Source organism: Jaculus jaculus, chromosome 5 (assembly GCF_020740685.1).
Source record: "Jaculus jaculus isolate mJacJac1 chromosome 5, mJacJac1.mat.Y.cur, whole genome shotgun sequence".
In the NCBI taxonomy this organism is placed as follows: Eukaryota; Metazoa; Chordata; class Mammalia; order Rodentia; family Dipodidae; genus Jaculus; species Jaculus jaculus.
Genome location: NC_059106.1, coordinates 42,212,854 through 42,232,968, shown reverse-complemented (window position 1 = coordinate 42,232,968; position 20,115 = coordinate 42,212,854). Strand labels below are relative to the sequence as shown.

General features: G+C 50.5%; 1 protein-coding gene across 12 annotated transcripts in view; it reads right to left on the bottom strand.

Annotated features, from left to right (window-relative positions):
* Positions 1 to 20,115, bottom strand: part of Camta1 (calmodulin binding transcription activator 1) — a 933,671-nt gene that overhangs the window by 269,707 nt on the left and 643,849 nt on the right. For 10 of the 12 annotated variants that reach the window (XM_045148752.1, XM_045148751.1, XM_045148756.1 and 7 more), the window contains one exon: positions 1,954 to 2,025. The exons of the other annotated variants lie outside the window; for them this stretch is intronic. In XM_045148752.1, coding sequence (XP_045004687.1) covers positions 1,954 to 2,025 — 72 coding nt within the window. The remainder of the gene's footprint in view (positions 1 to 1,953; positions 2,026 to 20,115) is intronic. 12 annotated transcript variants of the gene reach the window in all.

Below are 20,115 nucleotides of genomic sequence, written 5' to 3'. Positions count from 1 at the left end.
CCAGTTTTCTGACAGCTGGAAAGTGACAAGCCAGATACACACATATGAATCACCCTGAAGCATTCTGAGGCCAGGAAATGGGAGCAGGAGGGTGAGAGCATGGGCAAGGGAACTCCCTCACCCACCTGGGCATCTGGGAGCCAGCAGAATACAGTCAGGGAGAGAGGAACTTGGCCCTCACATCGCCTAATGGCATCTGATCTCAACAAAGAAAACCTGGTGAAATTAGAAGGCCACAAGAGTGTGATGAAATGAGGAAAGGCATGCAAGGCAGGGGCAAAGGAGGAGAGGGCAAAGAAGCCAGTGTGTAGGGAACCACTCCAGCAGGAGGCTTGGGCAGAGAGGGCTTGCTGAAGATGGCATTCTCATCAGGGGCATGAACAGATGTTCTGTACACCAAAAGACAAAGAACCACAGCCAGATGCAGGAATTGGTGGCCCAGAAAGGAGTTTCTAATAGCTGTGGTCTGCTTGGGATAAGTGAGGTTTCCACAAGGCAGCCGCTGAGCTAGGAGACAGAGAGCCATGTTCCAACCCAGTCAGAGCACTGCTCTGGAGGAGAAGACCCCCACTCCCCTCAGTCAGGAAACTCGGTGGGCAATGGCTAAAATTGGAGAGATGAGCAGACACAGAGTAGCACCCCACGACTACGTAAAACACCCTCACAAAGGATGCAGCTCTGAGGACTCAGGAAAATAGGCATGCCCATGTCAACATCTGAGGGACCTACAACAGAATCAGGGCAGCTGACTGTGGATGTGGGGTAAGGGGAGCTGCATCTGCGAACCAGCATGTCCCATGACCATGCCACGTGTGACTGGCTGATGAACACACTGAACCATAGGCAATTATTTCTGGGAACCGAAAGAGAGTAAGAAGGACCAGGGGCTGAAGTTGGGAGCCCAGGATGGTAGGATCTTGACCATGATCAGGCTCAGCCTCCCATCTAGATATCTTACAGACACCTCCCAGGGCATCTTCCCTGAGACCAGTGGCCTCTCTGTGCTCTTGGCTTTGGCAGCTCTTTTCTTCCTGTGCATGTGCTGTGCCACTGGAAGCTTACTTCCCCACACTGCCAGTACCCTCCCAACCACACCCCTTAGGTTCGAGGCATTCCTGAGCTACCACCAAACTCCAGGTGATTGCCAGCAGTGGGCATAGACAATAAAATCATGGTGGGCAGCAGGCCCTAGACAGATTTGATAGGGGGAGCCTGGGAAGGGATAGTGCCAGGCCCATGGAGTCCTACAAACAGCCTTTACAAACCAGAGGACATGCTAAGCAAAGGACCTGGGTCTGGCTCCCCTGGATGGATCCCTCAGCCCTTCCCATCCACACGGCAGCACCTCCTCCAGAACCTGGGTGGCCTCCACACAGACCATCTCCTGATCTAGCACCACGGACAGCAGCCACCCTCCATCGGTGGGGCATACACTCCCACACCACCACTTTTTCCATCTCCTCCACGGCAGACATCACAAATTGATCACAGAACTCCTTCCCAAGGAGCCAGGGGCTCCTCTTCAGCAGGCATTCCAATCGATCTGACTACACCCAGCACACCTCTGAATGCCTGCATCCCTCATGTGCCTTCCGACTAACTCAGAGAGCAAACAAATTATGTGGCTACTAGCCAACACACATTTCACCATCAGGGTATAGGATACTCAGCCTTCTTTTTCATCCTCACCAAAAGGAGATGGAGGCACCTTGGACTCTGGAAGCATCTATACCACTGCTCGCTGGATGAGCCAGGACTTCCCTGGCCACCAGCTATTTCCCCTTCCTGGCACTAAGCTGGTCTCAGCACACACAGCCAAAATCCAAGAAGGCTCACCAGGGCTCTCAACCCAAAGACGTACCACACATAAGAGCCCCACGCCCCCTCAGCGCCCTCCACAGACCCTTCCCAAGCAACCAACGACGCAAGAAGAATCCGGTCCCAGCCACCTACCTGAAGGAGCCAGTAGCACCTCCGGTGGAAGGTGGGGATGATGGAGGAATGGACATAGCAGCCGTACAAGCACTAGGGAGAGAGGAAAAACGAGAGTTCAGTTGGAAAGAGGGAAAGAAGGAAGGAAGGAAGACAGTGCAACAGAGAAGGAGTAAGAAGGGCCATTGCCATTGCTGGCAGAGCCCGGGAGACTGGGGCACATACCGGGCTCTAAGACTTAGGTACAGGGACAGGATCTAAGATGGACTACGGGACATACTAGAGGGGACATGGGCAGAGGGTGCCTTACTCTGTGGGGGCTTGGGAGCACGTGAAAGTCCAGAGCTCCCAAGGCATGGGGAAGCATGCCAGTGTGTGCATTTGGGGCTTAAAGTCATGATGCTCATGCCTAGAGCCTAGGCTGGGATGCTTGGGTGTATGGGAAAGACTGGGGGTTACCAAGTGAATTTAAACACAAAAGACAGGCATTCCAGATGTTCTTAGCCAGTCAGCTCAAGTTGGCATGAGCCCAGTGCTACAAGGGACAGGGCTAGGCAGCAGCAGGACACACCTCCAAAGCCTGAGGGACCCCTGTTGCACACCCCACATTTGTTTTTGAATGATGGCTATTTTTTTTTCATGTATTTGTTTGCTTGATACTTGCATGGATTGTAGATGAATCTGATTTTGGTAAATAACCATTGTCAGGTTGGAGAACAAGGGGTGGGGAGACATCACTTCAGGCATGGGCTTGGAAGAGGCTCATTCTCAGGTGCCCCTCCTGTCTGCCACCTGGCCTACGTAGGTAGAGCTGACTGAAGGGCAGGCTGTGTTGCAGCCCGGCTTCTAGGCAGGAGGGGATGGCTGTTGTGTATACAGAGCTAGCCACCAGGGCAGGGTTGAGGTTCTGAGAAGAAGGAGGATGACCCAAGGGGAACAGTTGGTCAGGTCTCTTCCACAATCTGAAAGAGAGGGTCCCAGCCTCAAACAGTTCACACATTTGGGGAGAGTTGTCTTTGGGGCATTCAATGAGATCAAAGACAAGGCAAAATCCTTCTCTTTTGGAGCTTCCAGTTCCAAACTGAAATAATCTACTTTTTCTCAGCCTCAGAATTGCCCTGACTTCCCACAGCACACACTCTAGGAGGGATAGAGTGGGGTGGAAAGAGAAGCAAGGGTTGACAGAGCCATTCAGGGCACGGGGGCTGTGCGGCCTCCTGTCCCCACCTCCTGCTCACGGGAGCTCCCAAGCTCCATAGTAGCTCTCCAGAGAGGAATGACCAGGAGCTCCACATGTGAAGATTCCATCAGACCTTTTTTACATTCCCCCCCCTCCAAAAGACTCAGTGCAATTTGACTTGACTCAGAGTCCATTTGAGCCCTGCCTGTCTGATTAGCACAGTTGAAAGAAATCATTTTGGACTCTGGGATTCTGGCTGTAAGAAAATCAGATTTCCAATATGTTAGAACTTTTACAGATCGCTGTCAGCTGGGATTTAAACCCTGTACAAACCAAACAAACAAAGCGGAAATTAATTTAAACGATTCCCTTGCAGTTCTTGCCCACGAAATGTATTTATTATTAAGAAGGCAATATTCTTTCCCGACTTTCCTGGTTTGCAGGATGCTGTGTTTTGTTTTTATGGCTGGGATTTTTTTTTAAAATCATTTACTCTTTCCTGCCAAAGCCGATTCCAAAGCTGATTTGGATTTGTGTGTGTGGTGTGAGTGCATGTGCATTTGAGTGCTTGTGTGTGTGTGTGTGTGTGTGTGTGTGTGTGTGCATGTGTGTGTGTATGCACATGTAACATGGAAATCAGAGGTGGACATCGAGTGTCCTTCTCTATCACTTGCTGCCTTATTCTCAGAGTCAGGGTCTCACTGAAGCTATAGCTCTCCTATCCAGTGAGCCCCAGGGAGTTCCTGTCTCTGCTTCTCCAGCGCTGGGATTACAGACATGCACCATCATGCCTGGTTTTTATGTGGACACCAGGGATTTGAACACAGTTCCTCATGCTTGCCTTGCCCTGCACCCGCTGAGTCATCTCTCCAGAGCCTCATTTGGACATTTTGTAGGGTGCCTGGGTGCAATGAGCAAGCAGCTGCCTGTGACTTCAGTAGGCTCTTTCCCTCACGGAGTCTGATTATTTTCACGACAGCTTTGCTTTACCCTTGCCTTGAGACGAGTGGAAGCAGACAAGGATGGCTGAGAGAAGTTGTTCTCCTCCCTTTGAAATAAAAGGCCTTGGCTCCTTCCCATGGTCCATTCCCCTTCAGACTTGAAATGCGAAGTTGACTTCCAACATCATGGCCCCTCGAGCCCCTTCCTACCTGTGGATCCTGCCCTAGCCACCTTGCAACCCATACCCAGGTCAGAGAGAATTTGCCAAACATCTGCCCCATTCAGCCTGTGAAAGTGGGAAAGAAGCAAGCGAGAATGCTCTTCCAGAACATCTCAGCCACAGAATGGCCCTAAACCATTTGACAATCAAAATGAAGTAAAAAAGAAAACATAGCCAAGTGTATATTGGGGCTCATGTGTTTTAATGTAAGGAGATCTCGGGTCTCCCTCAGAACCTTGAGACATTTTAAGGCATTACTCTGGTACTGTAACACCATGGAAGTCCCATGTCTCTGGTCTTGTGAGATGAGGGGTGTGTTCTTAGGAAAGCAGGCTGTACCCCAGCAATGTGAACACTGGATGGGGAGAAGCCAGAAGCCCCAGGGGATCTACCTCCATCGTCCAGAGAGACCTTGCTCAGTACACAGCTTTAACCTCTGGCTGCTCTACCCATCTGTATTCCCGACCAAGACTCAGGCCAGGAGCCTTAGGCTTTTTTTTTTTTTTTTTTGGTGAATCTGGGAACCCCTTCTTTCACCCAGGACACAAGTTCCCACAGCCCAGTATAGGAAATGATGGGAGTAGGTCAATAAACTTTTGCTTGTGGCAACCAGCAAGGTGATGGCCTCCAACACACACTAGCTCATAAATAGCCTAAAAATGGCTTGATGTTTCTTGCCCAAAGGATGAAGTCTCAGTGTCCAGGGAGGCAGATTTGTGTTGAGTAGCAGGTTCCTGTCCTATGGAGAAAGGAGCTCACAGTAATGTGCTTGTAGGCGCTAACTCACTGGGGAGGAGCTGGCAGAGGCGAGAGTCCTCCTTGAAGTGGGAGACATGATTTGGACATTGGCCCTGCCCCTCATGAGCTCAATGGCTGGGAATGGTTATGAACCTCATCATTTATCTCAGAGTGGCTGAGAGCTGATGTGACAGAGGGGTACTTAGGACAGTCCCTGGGCTAGGTATATGTACAGGTATGCCAGAGGCTGTCATGGGAGCAAATGGAAGGTGTCTGAGGAGGCTGGGAGGATGAGCAGGGCTGGCTGAGGCAAGAGGAGAGTAAGACGGCATCCCCAGCATCAGGCAAGCCGAGGTGGAGGATGGGCTGGGCTGGGGCTCGGGAATGGATGGAGACACTGTGAAGACACGTGGATGGCACATGCAGCCATCAATAGGATCAATGCACAAAAGGCCACCACATGGGCTGGAGAGATTGCTCAGTGGTTAAGGTGATTGCCTGCAAAGCCTAAGGACCCAGGTTTGATTTTCCAGTACCCACATAAGTCAGATGCACGAGGTAGCACATGCATCTGGAGTTCATTTGCAGTGGCTAGCAGTCCCATTCTCTCGCAAATAAAACAAAGATGGTTTTTTTTCCTCTCTCTGCCACCACAAAGATGAGGGCCTTTGCTCCTCACCCCAGAGCAGTGGAGAACCTCACTATGGCAGCAGAGTGGCCAGAGCGCAGGAGCAGAAGGCCACCAAGGACACAAGGACAGGCTTGGAAGAGGGGGGAGGTGCATGGGGCTCAGAACTATAGACTTAGCAGTGAGAATCGAGAGTGCCGGAGACACTTGCCAGGAGGAAGGATGGCACCTCATCTCTGGCTGGGAAGTGGGTACATGGCAGTCCTATCCCTTGGGACAGGAACCTCTCTGGTGCAAAATGGTGTGAAGGGAGAGGCTAATTCCAGATTTCTACCTGGTTACTTTGCCTGCCAGGGAGATGGTAAGATGTGTGCTCACCTGGGTAAAGTCAGTAGTCAGGATGGTGACAGGGGGATGACGCTCAGAAGCCTCTGAGGTGTGTGTGTGGCGGGGGGAGGGGCAATGACAGAGCAGACAGACTTGGACTTGGCAATTCTCAGGAGCATGGTATGGGGTAAGCCTGGATTCCCTGCTCTGTACCAACACAACTCTCTCCTTCCCTTCATTTGCCATATTCATTCTGACCACCTATGATCCTGCCCTACCCCAGCTCACCCAGTGTCCCATAACCTTCTCACTTTGTTGTCTTTTCACTGCTTTCTAGACTATGTCACAAAGGAGCCAACTGGGGATTAACTGTGCAATATTTCACGAAGCAGTGTGTCAAGTCCATCTCTACTCGCTCATCTAAAAAGCAATCAAGTTTGTCTGCAGTGATATCCATGGTCGGAACTCCTGGCATGCTAGGATCAGGCTCGAGGGCTTCTCTGATGGACCTTTCCCTTTTGGGGCCAGAAGGCTGGATGCAATCACAGGGAGCACTATATTTGGGTCTGTGGGCAGCTCTGTGTGCGCACGTGTGTATGTGTGCACACATGGCGGTGTGTGAGGGTGTGTGTTACGTGCTATAGGTCTCTTGGCTGCTGTGTATACCAAGAGAGAAGAGGAAGCAGGTGGATATTTATAGGAAACCCAGGAGAATATCACTGTTCAGCAAAAGCAGCCTTCGGAGGAGCCATGTTTGGGGAATTAGGACCCAACAGCTTTCCTCTAACATAGCAACTGAGCAAGGCAGCCTTTTCTCTTGAGTACTCAGAATTGCTTCTATGACATGATGGGAATATATATATATGTGTGTGTGTGTGTGTGTGTGTGTGTGTGTGTGTGTGTGTGTGTGTAGAAGATGAAATTACAGAGGAAACCAACAGCAAAGAATTCCCTTCAAAGCAAATGCTCCACTCAGAGCAAGAGACACCGCTGCCAAGCATCTGGAGATTTCAGACTCAGCTGCAGTGACAGAGGTCCTGCCAGTTCCACTGGTGGCCTTCGTGTCCAAGGAAGGAGCACTGGCTTTATTGTGATAGAGGCATGACTGGTACTTTTTCTGGCCATTTCTCAAAGGCTTCAGCTGACTCCGTGGGACCCTCTCCTCCATTTTGTTTTCTGTCTCTGCTGTTTCTTTCCCTGTCTCCTGTCTCTCTCACACACAATACCCAGGTCTTCCTCTCCACTTCACCATGAAGAGGCCTTTGTTCCTTAAGTTGAGCAGCCTGGGCTGAACCTAGACGAAGGCACCGAGGCCTGGAGGAGCAGGCGGAGTACACGCATTCGCAGCTCAGCCCTGCTGACGCCCCGTTCTTGCTCTAGTGTTCCTGAGAGGACAGTGACTCCCAGTGCCCGGAGGGTCTTGGGCATCCTCAGAGCCTGCTCTTCCCAAGGGTGGCGCTGAGACAAGTCCCACCCCCACCCGCTCTGACTCTGCAGCCCTTTTTCAGGCCTGAGTTCAGCTAGGCTTCTCCAGAGACCTCTTCTGCCCCAGCTACCCAGCCAAAGTCCCTGGACCTCACTTGGCCCCTGTACAAGGAGCAATGTCTGAAATGGATGGAGCTATGGGAAGGACCATAGATTTTGCCCGGTGGAGTCATACACACCTTTGTCATTGTCACTCTGCCTTTTCACTCTGACCTATTACCTTCCCTCTCACAGGGGCTCAAAGAGAAGATTTTCTGTCAAGGGCCAAGTAGCAAATATTTTTGGCTTTGTGAGTCAGGCAGCCTCTGTCATTCCTACTTAACTCTTTCCTTGTTGGACCTTGTTAGACAATGGTGTCTGTGAATAGACATCTCTTATGCCAATAACATTCTATTTGTGGATGTGCATGCTAAAATTTGAATCTTCCATAATTTTTCGCACGTCTTAAATGTTAGTCTTTCTTTTTTTTTAATTATTAACAAAATATCAAATCCATTCTTAGCTCTCCAGCTCAGATATGGAGTGAGCCTATGGCTATGGGTCAGGGACCTATCAGAGTGGGAAACATGTGGATTATCAGGTTCTTTAAAATTCCTCTGTAGTGATTTCTGTGCAGCAAGTACACACAGAAATTGCTGAAGCCCCACATGATATAAATATCTATCTAAGCAGGTCTGGAAGGGGTCACAGAAGTGGAGGCATATGGGCATTATAGGCTGAATATTTAACAAATAGAAACAAGGTATTGGGCATGTGTTTTGAGATGTGCGTCATCTTTAGATGCTTGTTTCCTGGGCCTGAGTGAAGGCACATGGGGCCCCTTCGTCCTTGGGACAGTACAAGGTCCCGAGGAGTCTCCATGGCTTTGTTTCTGAGGAAGACCCTTTCATCCTGTTTTCTGGGGTCTACCTCCCACAGGGTGCAGAAGCAGGAGCATTCCCAAAGCCAGTGGCTTGCTGCTGGCTTCTTTTTCTGGGAAAGCATGAGCCGAATCTTACTCCATTGAATGCTGGAGAACATAGCGTGACTGGCATTGATGGTCAGGTCTCCATAGAGTGACTCTGTCCCACATGGAGGTCACCAGTCACTTGTGGCAATTGACTCATGCGCATTAAAATGAAAGGTTCCATTCTCCAGTCACAAGATGCACACGTGGTCAGTGGCTACCATGTTGCCTGGTATGGGACACGCCATCACAGAAGTTGTACTGAGTGACCCTAAACTAGAGGACATGAGCTATGGTCCAGTTCAGAGATATGTGTCTGAGACCCTTGGACCAAGATTGAGAGAATTGGGACTTTAAGAAAGAGGACTTGGGGAGCTGAAATGTTGGAAGGTCAATCTATTCTCCATGGGCCATCACGACTGAACTAATGAGGGTTCCTGAGCTTCCTGTGCTTTTGCCAGAAGAGCTTGTCCCCTGACCCTCAAGCTTTCTTTGAAGTAGGGATAATGCCTCAGACAAGGATGCTTATTGGCAACTCTCATGCATAATTCTCTTATATGAGCGAGGGGCCCTTGGCCACCTTCTCCATGAACAGGCCTGGTGAGAGCCCTTATAGCCAGGCTGCCTGCTGGGGGCTGAGATCTGGGTGCAGCTGCTGCGGTGGCCCCTATGCTTCCTAGAGGAATAGCTGGAGCTCCACTCTCTCCCGTAGGGCCAGTCACTACTGATACAAAGACATCCAGAGTGAACAGATTTTTGGTGCCTGGTTTATTTGTCTCACTTAGAGTTGATATACATATGACCAAGACAGATGGTGTGAAGGAGAGATAGGAGGAAGGAGAAAGCACACTTGTAAGATAGCAACTAAATTTTGTCTAAAGTGAGGAAGGGGTGGACATTAGTGAGAGTATAGCCACACCCTCTCAGGAGGACACCCTGGGCTGGCCAAGCCTGGGCTCAGATGGATAAGGGGACATAGAGCTGATCTCAGGGAGCAAGCTTTTGTTGGTTCCAGAGTCACCTCTTCCAGCATCCTTTAGGCTCATCCTTTGGAAAGAGGGAGATCCCAACAAATGATCAAGACCAAAGTAGAGAGCCTAAGGCCAAGTGAAAAGTACCTGGCGAGGCGTCGGGCGTGGGTGGGTGTGTGTGTGTGTGTGTGTGTGTGTGTGTGTGTGTGCAGGTGTGGTCCATTCATTTTGAAGGTTAACAAAGTCACCTTAGAAGGGACATTTATGTTGAGCTAAAGAGTGAGGGGTAGATAGCCAGATGGACCACAGGTGGAGGAGCCCAGGCTGGGTAAACAGCAGGGGACCTTACGTAGATGAGCTGTACAGGCAGGGATGCTAAGCCCCTCCGCCTTCTCATCTGAATCCTAGGTGTGGGAGCAGGTTTCGGGGCTGATTATTCTACAGAATTCCCCAGTGGGACACAGAACAAGCATTTGTGTATGAAGCAAAGCCCTGTGGTTTGTATGACTGCCCTTCTCCACTGGTCCAGACTCTTATGTTGATATGGGCTTCTGGAGAGTACTGTGGTTAGCTCTGAGAACCAGGACTTTGGATGGGGCTCAACCTCCTCCTTATATCCCCTGTGGCCATTTCTCTCCTAAGTGTGCCTTCTTTCCTCTTGACACTGTTGAGCAGTCTATGTAGCAGGGAGCAGGAGCCTTGTGATTCCAGGTATGACCCAAGCAGCAGGACAACCTCTAGCTTCCAGACTGAAGTGACAGCGCCAGAAAGGGACCTGTCCTCGCTAGCTGATGTGCTTTACCCTGGATGTCAGAAGAACAGGAGAAGTCTGTGTGGTTTTCCTGGGGCCTGGAGGAAGGTCTACTGCAGATTGACACAGAGGACTAAGTTGGGTACTAAAGTATGCCAAGCACGGAGCTGCAGGAACCCCAGTGAGGGGTCAACAGCCATTCCTTTCTTGCTGAAGCTTTGATAATATACTAGCAAGAAGCAGGTATTCCTCAAAGAGCAGGTAGGGGTGAAGGCCTTCCAGAACCTGCCAAGTCTCCCCAGCCAGCAGCAGCTGTAGCAAGGCACAGAAGAGGGGCCAGGAATCCCCCCGCTTCTAGGCACTCTGCTAGCTGACACAGACCTGGGGGGAGGGGCTCGAGAGGAGCTCGTGTGGGGCACGTGGGAGGCGACGTGTGTGGTGGAGTCTCCTTGCCTCTTGTCCTCTAGTGCCACACCTGGCCTACACAGAGGCATCCTCGGGGTAGCCAAAGGCCTGGACAAGTCCAGTTACTTGTCCAAGGTCACACCGCTTTGCACGGGAAAAAGGGTGACCGCATGGAGCGCCGCCTCTTATTTGAAGCCAGTGCTTCTTCCTTCATGGCATGCCACCCCCTGGCCACCTCTCTCAGACATCCGTGTCATGGGCAGGAAATCAGGTCTTCTGCAGGGTGGACCCACCTGTGTCACCCACAGAAGGATGAAGTACCAGGGTGACTCTGAGGACTGTCCTCACTGAAGGATCTGGTTCACATTAATCTAAGATCAGACCGACAGATTTAATTCGCACGCTGCCTACACAAGTGCAGGGCCTCAGAACTTGTTAAGTAGCGAATTGCTTTAAAATGAGTCTGAGCTCAATGGATTGCAGGCAGACTCAGCCTCCAGGGTTGGGCAACGGCAGAGGTTTGGAATACTAGATCATCTTCCACCAAGGCACTCGCCCAGCCTGTTCCCTAAGACAACTGCAGCCATGTCTCCCCATAGGGTCCATGGCCTCACCATGCATGGGACTAGGGCCAGGAAATAAAGGGGATGTGGAACCCCACCCCAACATCCTTGTGTTACACAGGCAGATGCCCAGATGCCAGGCTGCTCAGGGAGTCTGAGGCATCTCCTGGAAACAGCATCTTGGGCAGGGGTGGCTAGCTATCTCCTCTCTCAGACAATGGTTCCCCTTCATCTGACACCTGGATAGCCCTGACTTTCCATGGTGGTCAACTAATTGAACACCCTCATGCTAGAGGCTCTAGGGGACCCAGGAAGACAGGAAAGGGTGGATCTATAGGGAAGGGCAGTAGGAAGCCCTCTCTACAGACATGGTCTAGGTGGTTTTAGCCTGTTGTGTTCTGTTTGCAGAGCACTCTGTGATTCTGCTGACACTATGTTTTGAGAAGGACACATGCTTATCCGGGAATGCTGGGGTTTGTTTGTGGTATCTATTCTCCAGCTGTTAGGTCTAATATTCATCTATAGCCTCAAGTTAGCCAAAGATGTCTCCTACTTCTGAGATAGGGAAGTTGCCACCTACTTTGTTTTATATAAGCTGTTATCTGCATAAACTCTGCATGAACCCTGTACACAAAGATGCTTTAGTAAAAGTTCTGCAAGCTGCTGCCTTGGAGCTTCTGTGCAGAAGAAACCACCAGGTCGCCTGGAGTCCCTTGGTTCTGTTGACTCATCCTAGTCTGAACTCAATTCCTCAGAAGTCATTCAGGACCCGGAAACAGGTTCAGTTGGCGCCAGCAGATGATGATGCCAATAACATGGGAGCTGAGGTCTTTTTTGTCCCAAGGCCATAGGGATGTCACAGTTGGAACATGAACTCTAGTTCCTGGGCTTCATCCATCTCTTTGGGGACAGAAGGTCTGGTCCACACCTGGGAGGGTCACTGAGGACCAAATGGTCCAGCCTGGCTGTGTAGGTCAAGTCCTCTAAGGGGGAGGTAACTAAGGGGCGGATAGAAAACAGAGGGTGCAGCATAGGTCTTGTAGTTTGTGTCCCATTGGAAGTATATAAGGAAGAGACACAGGGTAGCCCCTGGCCACTGAAGACAGGATAGAAGCTAGGCTCTTGAATAGCCAGGTGTTCAAAGGAGGTGCCTCACTGGTAAGGGGCACCTTGGCACACAGTGAGGACTGAGGAGACCTTTGGGAGTAGGATGTTGTGGACCCTGGAGTTCTGCCTGGGAACCAAGCAATGGCAGGCTCAAGACTGGTGGCAAGAGAGAGCCACTGGGTTCTTAAGCTAGAGACTCTTCCAATGTCGCCATAGAAAGTTCTAGATGACTTCTCTCCCTGGGCTCCTTTTTTAGGAGTGAGGACACAGGAACTTGAGGAAAGGAGGAGCTGAGTGGGGAGCTGTTAGAAATAGCAAGTACAAAGGAAAGGGATTGGTAGGGAAAAGTCCTACTCTGTATGGGACCAGCTGCTCTGGGGCAGGCGACTGCACAGGCCTCACTTGTCTCCCTCTCCTGGGCTCCTGACCACCAAGAGCCACTGCCCATGTACCAGAGCAGCCATCTGAGGAAAGCAAGGCCCACCAGCCTAATGGCAGCATGAATAAGGAGGGCAATAAAGATTAAATGAATTTTTAGATAAAAAGGCATAAAAAATCACATTGAAAGATATAAATAAAATCCCCAGAGCTCCAGCTTTATTGTTTTTTTGAGGGGGGAGTTTTCCAAGATTAATAAATTAGTGGGCATAAAATGGAATAATGGTGAAAATTTGATGATCAGGCAAATTTGGATTTAGAGAGGGCATTGATTCCAGCTGTGACTCTCAGGAGAGGAAACCAGGCCACGGGTCTGTACCCAGCATCTAACCCTGGTCCCTCCCTGACAAGCTGCTCTAATCACTTTTGTCCCCTTTGATTGTGGTCAAGTCTAGGTACCTGGTCACCCTTCCCTGCTCATTTTCCTGTCCTTTTCGGATCTTCAGTCAGGGGAATATGGTTCCTACTACTCCCCAGGTCTGGCCAACTTGTTCTAGGAAGCCAGGCAGCCCAGCCAAGCAGATGCTAGAGAGCTGCATCCGCTCTACCTCAGAAATCTGTTCTGACACACATGACCCCTCAGGTTCAGTGGGGAACACAGTACCTCCTCTCTCCTTGGGTTTGGCCTTGCTTATCCTATACTCAGCAGAAGCTGTCCCCTGTGTGTGTGTGTGTGTGTGTGTGTGTGTGTGTGTGTGTGTGTGTGTTCCAACCATCTCCCGCCCACAGGGGTTTCTTCCTTTAGCCAATTTCAATATAGCTGAGCTGTTTCCATCACAAATACATCCTAAAGGTACAGGCATAAATAATAAATAAACGAAGTGAAATTTCCTTTCTCTCATCAAAGTATACCACTCAGATCTCTTTCTTGTAGACTTGTCAAGTGGCTGGAACTGATTTTGATCTTGCAAGTGTTTTGTACTGATGACAGTGACTTCTTCCGCCTCTCTTCCTTCATCCCCTCCCTCCTTTCCTCCCCATCACCTTATGAAGCCCTCCACGCACACTAGGTGTCCAGGATTCTTTCATGAGGACATTGGATTCTCACAAGTACCTCTTGGTCTAATGTTTCCCCTCGCCAACAGCCAATGTGTGTTTTGCACATTTGAGATGAAGGATGATTAACAGAAGGACACTGAGTGGCTGCCTGAGGCTGGACGTCCTCCTCATTCCCAGGGAGCCAGCCTTCTTCCTTCCTCTTCTCCATGCTTAGCCCCCCTTTTCTTTCCCGTTGGGAGCAAGAGCAGACATGAAGATCCCACTGTAGGAGGCTCACGGTGGCTTCCTAAAGGGCTTTGAGGGTGGGACAGAAGTCGACAGCGCCCCCTGCAGGCGGGCGCAGATGCTGCTACTGCTTGGTCCTGGCTGTGATGGTGGCCCGGCTTCCCCACGCTGGAATCCAGCTTCCCAGTGCCAACCATCCCAGCACCTGCCACGCCGTCCAGGTACTGTGGCGCACTTCCATCACACAGCTGCAGGAAGGACTCCGGAAGGGATTCTTGCTTAAAACAGGCCATGGGGCTTTGTGTGTGAAGGTGGGGAAATGCCAGGCCAGTCTGGCTATGTTAATGCTAGGCTGGGCTCCCTGCCAAGACATTAAGTGGAGTCGAATTCCAGAAACCAGCTTTAATCAGCAGATTTTTAAGGTTAGAATTACTCTCTCCTCTCGAAAGGCTTGCCAAGGTTAATTTGGGCCTGCGCATGCAGAATTAATGGGCTGGACAGAGGGAATCGGCCTTTCCTGGTGTTTTTTTTTTTTTTCCTTAAGATCACAAAAAAGCATCTAAACATCTCTACAAAAATAAGGTAGCAGGGCAGGGGCCCCTGAGAAGAAAAAACAGGTCATCCATCTGGGAGCTGGAATCAGAAATGCTCAAAATAGGCTCATGCCAAGTCAGGCTCTGTCCCTGGTACCAGGATGGGTAGCAAGCCTCATTCTGGGTCCTGGGAAAGGGCTCAGTAGAGGGCACAGTAGAGCCCTTGCTAGCAAACAGGTGAGCCTCACACAGTTGTGTGCCTCCTACCCTAGCCCTAATCTGCTCTGGGCCACCAAGGGCATGAGCACCTGGATTCTCAGGCACTGCAGGGGAATGACCCTATGCTAAATCATCGTCGTGGCCTCGAAGTTCTCACCTGTGGAGTGGAGACGGTGGTGGTGATGGCGTAGCACTTAAGTAATAATTACCACACAAACAGGTTTCTGCTTTAGCAGAGAGGACATGTTCCCAGAAGCCAGTGTGACTTTGCCCGAGAAAGTCCCCGCACTTTCATCCAGAGTTTTAAGGAGCTGTGGCCCTTTAGGAAGCACAGTGAGGTGACATGTCCCCCAAAAACTCTGTGTCCTGGGACCCTGGCCTGAGTACAGCCTTTGCCTAGTACAGCTGTCCATGTCTGGAAACCTTGGGAGTGGGGGGCAACCCAGGCAGAGTAGTGAAGAACAGAGACCACTTGTGATGCTCTGAATGCCAAATATTCTCCATAGGATCCTGTGCTTTGAATACTTTGTTCCCAGCTGGTGGCAATTTGGGAAAGTTGCGGAGCCTTTTGGAGGTGAAACTTGCTGGAAGAGGAGTGTCACTGGGGGCTGGGTCTAGAGATGTACTAGTCCAGCCTATTTAGCATGTAGAAATGGCTCTTCCTTGCTGCTCCTCCCCTGCTGCTAGTATGTGATCATGTGAGCCAGCTTCCTATTTGTTCCCTACTCTGTTCCAAGACTGTAATCTTTTCCTACCACACATTGCTTTTGGTCAGGTGTTTGTCTTTTCCCACAACAAGAAGGAGACTGCACACTCCTCCTCAGGCACAGAAGATCCAATCTGAGCTCTCCCGGCCTTGAGTAGAGGATGGAGTGCTTGGTAAGAGCCAGACATGGGTGTGAAACTCACCCGCATATCTCAGGAGCACTAATGACTATGGGCCAGTGAGTTGTTCTGTCTGAATCTGTGTCCTCTGTGAGGGCAAGATGGATTATAGCCCCAATCTGGCAGGTTTGTTGAATAAAATCACAATATGGTTCTAGTGACTGCTACCTTGTTGTCATCCATAAACACAAGTTTCCTCAATTTCCCCAGATACAGGGTACCAGGTCACCCATCCCAATTCTTGTAGCCCTTGGAAACTGCCCAGACTGTACCAGGAGAGCATCCTTTCTCCCAGTATCCCTGTGACCACGTTTTTTAAATTGGCATAGCTGCTCAGGGCTGCTAGATTCTGTCACACTGCCTGGATCCACATCCCACCTCTCTCCTTGGCCTAGCTTCATGTTCCTTTGACCCTGGCTGGGCCCTGAAAATCCCATCCCCACTTCATAGTGAGGAATTCTGAAGGCAAGATGATCTGCCTTACTCTATACCATGAGACCTACATGGTTACCCTTGGCCTTAGCAAAAGAGCAGCCCATGCTTGAGTCTTGCTCCCATGACATCTTCCACTGTGTTTCTCAACAGCTGCCCCACCTCTGAAGAATTGGGTGGGGGGGGCTCATCCCAGGACTTCCTGGGTCTCCCTCTTCCACAGCCCCTGATCACATGGCACCTGTCTCCTAGAAGCCTGAGTTGCCCCTGGGGCCTAGTGAGCAGGGCAGGGGTGGTTCCTGTACCTCAGTGCCTCCACGCCCATCAAAACACTGCACTTGTGGGTAGAACGCCATAGAGTCTGCCTGCCTGTGATGTGTGCATAGGGAATTATCCTTCCTGGCTAGTGGTTCCTGCATTTGGGGCCCAGAGCCGTAGAGATCCAGGCTACTGGAAGCTCTCAGACCATACTGGCTCTGCAGATGAACAGAGGGAGGTGTAGAGCCAGACGGAAGGATCCACCCAAGGACGGCCACTTCCTCATGGCTAGGTGCCACCCAACTACCTTCTGCCGTCACTGTCCTGGGGACCGGGGTGCTGATGTCCTCCACTGTGCATCTGAGAAAAGGGGCTGCTTCCAGGAGCTTGGGCAGCCTGAAGCCTCTCCCAGGCATCCACCTGACTCAGCAACAGCTGTGTGTCTCCTGTGGGTTTAGGCCAGGCCCTGAGTTCCTGGGGAGAGTGCTGGGGTGTTGTTTTATGTCTCTATGGAGCCTCGTTGGTCAGCTGTAGAGCTATTCTAAGGTCTCTTTTGAAGTTTTCAGAAATCTTTGTGGCCCATTCCTCAAAAAGTAATTGCAGAAGGCTGGTGAGATTGCTCAGTGGTTAAAGGTACTTGTTTGCAAAGCCTTCCATCCTGGGTCCAATTCCTCAACACCCACAGAAAGCCATATGCAGAGTGGTGAATACATCTGTGATATCAATGTGCCTACGGTAGGAGGCAGAGCCAGGAGAATCCAGAGCTTGTGGGCCAGTTAGTGTGAGAGTTTGCAGTCTAGCAGTTCATTTGCAGCAGTAAGAGACCTTGTCTCAAAGAAGGTGAATCACAGATACCTCTATGTTGTCCTCTGATCTCCACACATGTAGTGGCATGCACAGCCATACACACATATAGAGACACTGGGGTGGTTTGAATTAAGTGCCCCCCACAAACTCATGTGTTCTGAATGCTACGTCTCCAGCTGGTGGCAATTTGGGAATTGTAGCCTTGCTGGAGGTGGTGTGTTGTTGGAGACAGGCTTAGGGGTGTTATAGCCAGCTTCCCCTTGCCAGGGTGGCACCCTCTCCAGCTGCTGTTTGTTACCTGCTGTGGTAAGGGATGATGTCCGGCCTCTGCTCTGCCATGTTTCCCTGGCCACCATGGAGTTTCCCCTCAAGACTGTAAGCCAATATCAACAACTTTCCTCTTAGCAGTTGCTTTTGGCCAGGTGTTTAGTGCCAACAATGAGAAGTTAACTACAATACACACACACACACACACTCACTCACTCACTCACTCACTCACTCACATAATGACCATGTGACCCAGTAGCTGTACACCTGGGTAGAAACCAAAATGGACTCAGGCAGGTACACACACAGATCCATGGTGAACAGGTGTATCAACAGATGCACAGGAAAACAACAAATGCATACAAAGGAGCATTACTCATAGGTCAAAGGGAATCAATGAATCGATGAGTTTTGATAACAGTATACAGCCCAAAGCAGCCAGAAACTAGAAAATCACCATTGAGGTGCATTAGTGACTTTTCTTATTGTTATGACAAGATATCTTACAAAAGCAACATAAGGAAAGAAGGCTTTAGTTATATTTTTAATTTTTTTGTTGCCCTGAGTTTCTTTCTTTCTCTCTTTTTCTTTTTTTTCTTTCTTTTTTTTTTTCTGAGATAATGTCTCATGTAGCCCAGGTGGGTCTTAAACTCACTAAGCAGCTAAAGATGACCTTGCACTCGTAATCCTCCTGCCTCTAGTTCCCAAGTGACAAGTTTGCAGGCATGTGCCGCCATGCCCAGCTTGGAAGGGTTAATTTTGGGTCACAGTTTGAGGTTACAGTTCATCATGGTGAGATGAAGGCATGGCAACAGGAATGGGAGGCAGCTGGTCACATCGTGTCCACAGTCAGGATGCAGACAGCAGACAAGAAGTGGGCCTGGCCTGTCACACCTCAGGGCCCACCAGCAAGGCTCCACATCCCAGAGGTTCCGTAGTCTTCCCAAACAGCGCTGCCATCCGGGGACCAAGCGTTCAAACACACGAGCCTTTGGGGGACATTTTACATTGAAACCAAACATGAGGCGTCCCAGTCTTATGAAATCTTCAAAAGTCAGTAAGTCTCTGGAGTCAGAGCTCAGACTGGTGGTCACAGGAACAGTGGGGAGAAGAAGAGGAAGAGTGGTTTTAATAATGGGATGGGCTGTTCTTTTGGGGCAGTGAAAATATTTTGGAACTAGATAACAGGAGTGTTTGTTAAACAGCACTGTTGAGTACACTAAATGCCACTAAGTTATTTGCTTGAAAATTTTATGTTATGTGAATTTCAACTCAATTAAAACAAACAGAAAAAAAAAACAACTATCCAAGGGTTCAGCGACATAATCCACTGGGTCCCTGAGAAGCTGCCTGAGCACAGCCACCCTTCCAGCAGGGTAGATAGGTGCCTAAGTGGTTAACTGAGGTCCAGGAGGGTCAGGCCCATCTAAGTCTGCCAGTCCAGCTAAGACATGTACTGAGCACGGATCATGAGGGGACGCCGCTCAAGGTTCTGAGAGCATGTAGGGCGTGGGTTGGCCTTCCTTGCCTGGTTTCCTGTCAAGTTCTGGCCATCTCAATTCTAGGCCGAGCCCCGCGGCACAGCCGCCTCTGATAGGTACCCTCTATACACTTTACCGGGGGATCCTCTTACAGGGGGCTTAACCTTCGATTTACTTTGTCCCTGCTGACCTGGGACCCCCTCACATGGCTCCACAGGTTCACACACATGTCTACTCCAGGTCTCCAGTTCTGCACATCAGATACAGAGGACAGGGCCCTGTAGTTGTGCCCCAGCTTGAAGGAACCCGAGACGGCTGAGGGCACGGCACCCATGGCCTGGCTGGGTGGACTAGTGGTTCACCGTTCTCTGAAGCTCTGAAGGCCTTGATACTGTCTAAGCCCATCCCAGAATGCAGACTCATGTGGAACACCCCAGGATATTTGCGGAAGGAGAAATGGAGGTGTCTCTCCTCCTTTCAAAGTTTCCCAAAGAGGTCGGGTCTCCTTCTCTCTGTCTCTTCTCTAGACACAGCAAAGGTACAGTAAATGTTCTGGAAGCACTCTGATCCAAAAACCCACAGGAGGAAATAGTGGCTCAGGAGAGAGGAGGGGCTCCTGAGAGCAGGAAGAGAACAGAGCTGAGATGCCCATGAGGGTGCCGAGGCGGTAAAGTCGTTCACTTGTCCCCGTGGGAAGGGGGTCTCCCTGCCTACCCCACACTGCCCTCATCTGGGTGGCTACAGCTGCTCTGTACTCTTATCAGGAGCCCTGCAGCTCACAGCGGCGCCTCGGGGAGAGGTGTGATCCGCAGATGACAATAGGAAGCAAATGGCTCTCCACTGGAGTCAGGGACCAGCCGAGCTGGCACAGGCTGGATGCTCTAATGGCATGAGGCAGGGGGCTTGGTCTCCTGGGACCTGGAGCAGTGGCAGAGGGACTCGGGGATTCAGTCGTGTGCACTGCCGGCTAGCTATAGATCGTATGTGCATTAAAGCTGTGCCCTGCCTGTAATTACACCTGCGTCTAGCACTGGCATCTTCATGAGCCTCCCTGGGGAAATAACAGATTGTCCCGCAGCCTCCAGGAAGACGAGCCTCCCAGGGGAGAGGGCAGTGGGGTCAGTTCTTCATGGCGAGATGCAGGCGTCCCATGGTTAGCTGCTCTGTCTGGGTTCATATCCTGGCGCCTGCATTTTATCTGCCTTGGGATGGGTCTGCAGGCTCTGAGCAGAGAGAATGCAATATTGTAAAGTGTGCAATGACATGCAGGCTGCATGTGCTACAAATTTTCTAGATGCGTAAAATGGGAAAGAAACAGGTTTCCTGTCACCTGCAACCACTCGGCAAGTGTTAAAATATGACTCGCTGGAATCCGA